Source organism: Echinops telfairi, unplaced genomic scaffold, assembly GCF_000313985.2.
Source record: "Echinops telfairi isolate 266 unplaced genomic scaffold, ASM31398v2 ScPeMD7_7475;HRSCAF=8513, whole genome shotgun sequence".
NCBI classification, from domain to species: Eukaryota; Metazoa; Chordata; class Mammalia; order Afrosoricida; family Tenrecidae; genus Echinops; species Echinops telfairi.
Window position 1 is genome coordinate 17,185,966 of NW_022111379.1, and position 5,846 is coordinate 17,191,811.

The window sequence follows — 5,846 nt, forward strand, 5'->3', positions numbered from 1 at the left end:
CAGACACCTCTCATTCCCAGAGCGGACTCCACCTTCTGACTCCCATTTTCCATATTTTGGTCATGAATGGAACTATTGGAGAGTGGAGGCAGAGGAGGGGGCTCTGAAAGCTTAGTCTTACGGGTTTCAGTCTGTGTGAAGCCCACTGAGTGAGGCTTCCTGGGGTGTATTCTGAGAGACATGTGGCTTCTCTAGGGGGCTAGGAATTGCAGGGAGCTCCCTGACTGGTGATCCTCAGTGCACTGAGCTCAGGGCTAAGACCAAGTGAGTTGGGTTATTCTGTGTCTGTGTCTGACCCTCTGCTCTTACTGTCAACATGGACATAGAGCCATCCCCATTCCTGGCTGAACACTGACCCATGGTTCTTGGCGGTTGCCGAGACACCCAGGGGACATGCCTTCACTGCTACAGTGTTGACTGCGGACAAGGGGTCCCAGAGAGTCTGTCACTGCTCAGCCAAAGCCAAAGGCCAGCTTGATTCATGAAATTCTAAGTTTGTTTCTGCAAATACTGGACAGAAGGACACAGTAGGGTTTGCTACCTCTCAACTGGTTCAAAGATTCAGTGAATATCAAGCAAGTCATATCCCTTAAACGATGTGATCAGAAACAGGCATTGCTATAGTCCCAGGAGGTAGTTAATAGGTTCTACAGTGATCAGAATGAGGAGCCCTGGTGGTGTAGTGGTTATGCATTGGGCTGTGAACCGCATGGTTGGCAGTTTGAAACCACCAGCAGTTCCTTGGCAGAAAGACTGGGCTTTCTCCTCCTGTAAATAGTTATAATAATAATAATAATAAACGATTACAATCTTGGAAGCCCACAGGGAGTCACTGTGAGTCAGCACTGACTCTATGGTAATGTGCGCATACAATCATCAGAGACTTTCAAGCAATGGGACAGAAGGGAGAAAGGTTCACAGGAAAACAGTGTGCATGTCCCCAAAGGATTATCAGACCATCCATTGATATCTTCATCACTCCCAGTGCAAAAGTCAGATCAGAACCCAGAACCTGCTAAGGTTTCAAGCTCCACTGCTTATCTAAATGGCTCTGCTTCCCCTTTCTTGAGTTAGAACATCTTTATGAATGAAGTTTACAAGGAATTTTGACTACAGGAGTGGGAGCTACCACAGCCCGGGTCCCTTTGACCACCCAAAGCTCAACAGGCCAAACCCCAAACGATGCAACCTTTTAGTCTTAGACTCACAGAGGGTTCACCCTTTCACCCCTCTATCAAGAGGACCCACCAAGCATGCTGGGTGCTGGGAGGTGAGAGAGGGCATTTCCCACGGATGGGGATGCTGCTGAGAGCAAGCCAGGTCATTGGAGCTTTCCAGAGCAGCACTGCCCCCACAAATGGCTGTTGGTGTCACAAATCCAGCACTCACCCTGACTGGTGCTGGCACTGCCCTCGGTGGCTGCCAGACAGAGGGGTTCTCAGGTACCTGGAGGTGGGAGCGAACTCACCATGCCTAGGGGTTTGGGGGAGGGGGACCCAGGATCCTCAGCGCATTGTGGCTGGTCGCTGAAGCTGGGCGGCTTGATGGCTTTGTGTTTTACCAACAAGATTTCCTTCCCTTCAAGGCTTGTCTTCTTCTTTCTAGGGGTGTCATAGGAAAGCAGGGGTACCAATGCCAAGGTAAGAGGTCCTGTCTGAACGAAATCCTTGGAGCCTAAGCTCCTGGGAGGCACGCTCTGGGGCCGGTTCCCGTGGAGGCTCTGCATGCGCCGCTCCCTCCCAAGAAGGGGAACCCTGCTTGTCTTTGACTCTTGACTGGCGATTGCCACCCCTCCCCGTGTGTCATCTCCCTCGTGGGTCGCACCTAGCTCCATGAGTCCTGTGGCCTTAGGATCCCCCCCACGCCCCCCCCCCAGACATTCATGTGTCAATCATTACAGGTTCCGCCTTCCCAGGGCAGCACAATGCCCCCACTAGAGGCTGTTGGAAAGCCCACATCCCCCCGAACTGGGCTCTGTGGCTTCTGCCAGCACACATGTGCTTACACGCCCCAAACTTCTCCTTCCCCCAGCTGCTTACTCCAGGGCCCTGGATGGCCCAAGCTGATCAGCTTTTCTGTCTCTCCTGGGCAATCATTAGCTTTGGAAAGTGTAAGGCTCCTTTGAAAGAACTGAGCGTTCTCCCGTCCCCTTCCGTTAATTGGCTACAAATGCGTGTCAAGCTGTACTGAACTGGAGGGTGGCAATGCGCTATGGTCATGTTGAGGCTTCTGTGCGGTAGGAGGTCGGGCTGCCCTGGCTCCTCACCCAGCTCTCTGGGTCCCCTGGGGAAATAGCCGAGTCCCCTTGCAGATGTTGCCAGTCCATGCTGTCCCAGAGCATGAGGGACAGAGCTAGCAGCCCCTCCTGGTGGCGGGGAAGGATGCCAAATGAAACTGGCATCTGAAGATAGGACGTGCCTATTCTTCCCCATCGCGGTGAAGGCATGGTGCTTTGAGACACTGCGTGAGGCCAATCAATGAAGGCTTGGTGACAGAGACCCCTTCTCGCCCCCACACCGGAGTCCGTGTGGGGTGAGAAGGTCCCCGTCCAGCTGGCCTGAGCCTCTGCGTCCCTTGCCGTTTGCAGTGTGCACGTGCGTGGTCCACAAGCGGTGCCATGAGCTCATCATCACCAAGTGTGCGGGGCTAAAGAAACAGGAAACCCCTGATGAGGTAAGAAGCCCCTCCTCTACCACCCTGAGCTCCCCAAGGAAGCATGTGCTCCCTGAGATCCCTTCTCCCTCACTCTGGGCATCTCAAACTAAGACTCTCTTAGTACGGGCTACGATGGGCAGACGGAGCATGGCTCCGGCCCATTTGCAGTGTGCAGCGGCTTGGCCCAGAGCAGCCCTGTCCCAGAGCTGGGGTCCGCAGGAACATGTAGGTTCACCTTGAGTCTACGACATTGTCTCATTGAACCCGGGACGAAGCTAATGGATATTTCCATGGCTCCAGATGGCCCAGATACGGGGACGGGGACACAACACACAGTCAGGGAGCTTGCCTTTATGAGGTGCTGGGGGACTGGGAGGGAATGAACAAATCCAAGAAATACTTAGGAGGCAGAAATCACCACAGTCATGATCATAAGGCTAGCCAACCTTCACGAAGCGCTTGCAGATAGTGATTCCCTGCCAGCCTGACAGAGGGAGATGCGTCTTCACTGTGCAGCGTGAAAGACTGAAGGAAGGTGCCTCAAACCACACCCCGAGGTGCCAAGAGCCACCACACTCGGTCCCAGGGAGTCCATTCCAGAACCTGTGCCCCGGCCACTGCACCGTGTTATTCATCCTGTGAGAAATGAATGTTGGGTTGCCTACTAAGAACCGTGTTAGGGACTGAGGAAACAAGAGCTAGCCTTCTCCAGTCTCAGTGTAGACTGAGAAACGTTGTTGAGGACGATGGCAGATGCGTGTGTAAGTCTAGGTGTACCTGTGTGCCGCGTGGTTCATTTCCAAGGCATGCTTTTAGTGCTAGGGGAAACGCAGAAGAGATCAGACTAAGCCCGTGGATTCTGGGGCTCGGAGTTGTCCCACTCAAACGAGAAAGGGGGTTTGTAATCAGCAGGGTTTACAATTTGACTTTCCAAAGGAGGGGCTTTCAGAGGACCCCGAAGTTCACACAAACAGAACCTTGGCCTCCCAAGCGTCCCCCCTCATTTGTATCCTTTCCTTTCTTACCCTTTCCGGAGAGGGTTGAGGACGAGGGGCTAGCCCGCAAGCTCTCTGAGTCCCTGAAGGGCAGGCAGGCTGTGTGGGTGGCCAGGACTCCCTGCAGGGATTCTATTGGCATGGTGGCAATGACAAGCCCTACCTCCTGGCTTGGCTTTGCATCACCTGGGTCCGAGGTGGTGCCCTTGTGACATCTGCATATAAATAGAAGCTGGGCAGCTTCCTTGCTGCCTGCTTGTTCCTGCTCCCTCCCTCCTGGCATCGTGACACGCCTGTGGAAACCGAGAGGAACAGTACGCCTGCCCCCGCTCCCTCCTGTGGACCTCGCTTTCACCCCGGGTCTCTCTGGAGCGTGTATTGTTTTCTACGCCCCCTCTGCTCTCTTGCTGACCCCCCACAGTTCTGCGAGGTTAGGCTGGACAGGAGGTGTTAGCCAGGTGAGACGTGAGGCCTGAAGCAGTCAGGACACCCGCATGTCCCTGGACGCCTGTTCCCAGTTCCTTCCCCGTGGTCTTGCCTCCTTCCTTTGAACAACCAGTAACCGGCAGCAGTGGCTCCAAAGCCTGGCTCTGAATCCAGATGAAGCCCTGCTCTCCCCTTGGCAGCGTACGGGCAGGTTTCCAAATCCGACGGTGCCTCGTTTCCCCATCTCTAGGGATCATCATGGTGTCTCCCCCATGACAGCCGGGGGGGTGGGGATGAGGTGAAAGGAAGATGGTGGTGCCGGGCGTGTGGTCCCCATGGAAACCAGAATGCTCTTGGTGGTCTGGACTCAGTATTAGCCGTCCCTCTGATAAGAGCCATTCACCCTGATTTAAGACCCACTATTTCCAAAGCACGGACCCGGTTCTCACCGTGAAGCGGCTGCAAGTCTGTGTGCCTGAGGCTTCCAGGCACAGGGGGGCATCGCATGCATGGAGTTACAAGACATGTAACTCCGGTGCAAGGGCGGAGCTGGAGTCCAGGAGGGGGCTGCTGGGAGGAGAAGACCTGCCCTGAGAAGTCTAACAGAGCTTCACAGAATGGGTTCAGGGCATCAGGAACATGGGCTCCGGGGGAGGAGGAGGAGGGCATTCTTGATCTCGGCTCACGGGGCTGCCATCTGTGATGACTTTGGCTTTCGGGTGATGAGTCCTGTGTGTGTGTGTGTGTTCCCACCGCGTGAACCGCAGGATGCACCAGAGCTCACCGCTGACTCCGTTTTGCTGTCCCTGCAGGTGGGCTCCCAGCGGTTCAGCGTTAATATGCCCCACAAGTTCAGCATCCACAACTACAAGGTACCCACCTTCTGCGACCACTGTGGGTCCTTGCTCTGGGGCCTCTTGCGGCAGGGCTTGCAGTGTAAAGGTAAGTCACCCTGCACTGCCCTTGTCCCTGTCACCTGCAGCATCCTTTTGAGTCCTTATGTTAAAGCATCACTGTTCTTGTAGCCCAGAAAGACAGGAATAGGTTGGGTGCGTGGACTGAGTGAGCCGGGGTTTGTATCGTCTCTGCACATGGAAAAAGCAAGCTGGGTGCAGGCTGGGCCTTGTCCAACACTGAGGCTGGGGGAAGCTGTGGCCCCACTCACGAAGATGGTTCCTAGCAGGAGAACAGTAAGCTTCTGGCGTTTAGAAATACTTTCGGGAGTGTAAGAAAATAAGTATCTTTGAAATTAGGCCCTAAAGGAAGTAGCAGGCATGGCCCAGGGTTCAGAGGTGCCTCCTGGAGGGAGCTAGAGGCGGCCACCTAAACTGCCTAACCCTTCCCTCAGCCTGCAGCCTGGGTTGACTTTTGTCCCTGAGACCCGGGGGAGGGATTTCAGGCTCGGAGATGGCACAGCTTGCCCTTGCCACCTTATTCACAGAAGAAGTCAGATTGGAATCTGGACCGCTCTTTAATCCTGGCGAGACACAGAATGAAAACACGCAGTCTGGTGTCTTAGCCGCCTGCAGCGCCTGTTCCTTTGGTACTCCTTCCGATCCAGAACCCCTTGACGGCCCCAAACAGAGCCCTGTCGCCAGCAGGAACAGTGGGGTTCCTCCCTCTGTGTCCCCCGTGGCTCTGCCCCAGTGGCTGTGCTGTGGCACAGGTGTGTCCACAGAAGGCGGACGGTGCTGTTCCCTGCCATGGGGAACACGAGGGAGGAGCACAGGTCTGGGGCAAAGAGAGCGAGTTGAGTTTGGGACAGGTTAG

General features: G+C 55.0%; 1 protein-coding gene across 2 annotated transcripts in view; it reads left to right on the forward strand.

Annotated features, from left to right (window-relative positions):
* PRKCE (protein kinase C epsilon) overlaps positions 1-5,846 on the forward strand; it is a 570,548-nt gene that overhangs the window by 366,152 nt on the left and 198,550 nt on the right. For both annotated transcript variants that reach the window (XM_004699760.4, XM_045285766.1), the window contains exons 4-6: positions 1,606-1,640; positions 2,588-2,673; positions 4,889-5,018. In XM_004699760.4, the coding sequence (XP_004699817.1) occupies positions 1,606-1,640; positions 2,588-2,673; positions 4,889-5,018 (251 nt within the window). The remainder of the gene's footprint in view (positions 1-1,605; positions 1,641-2,587; positions 2,674-4,888; positions 5,019-5,846) is intronic.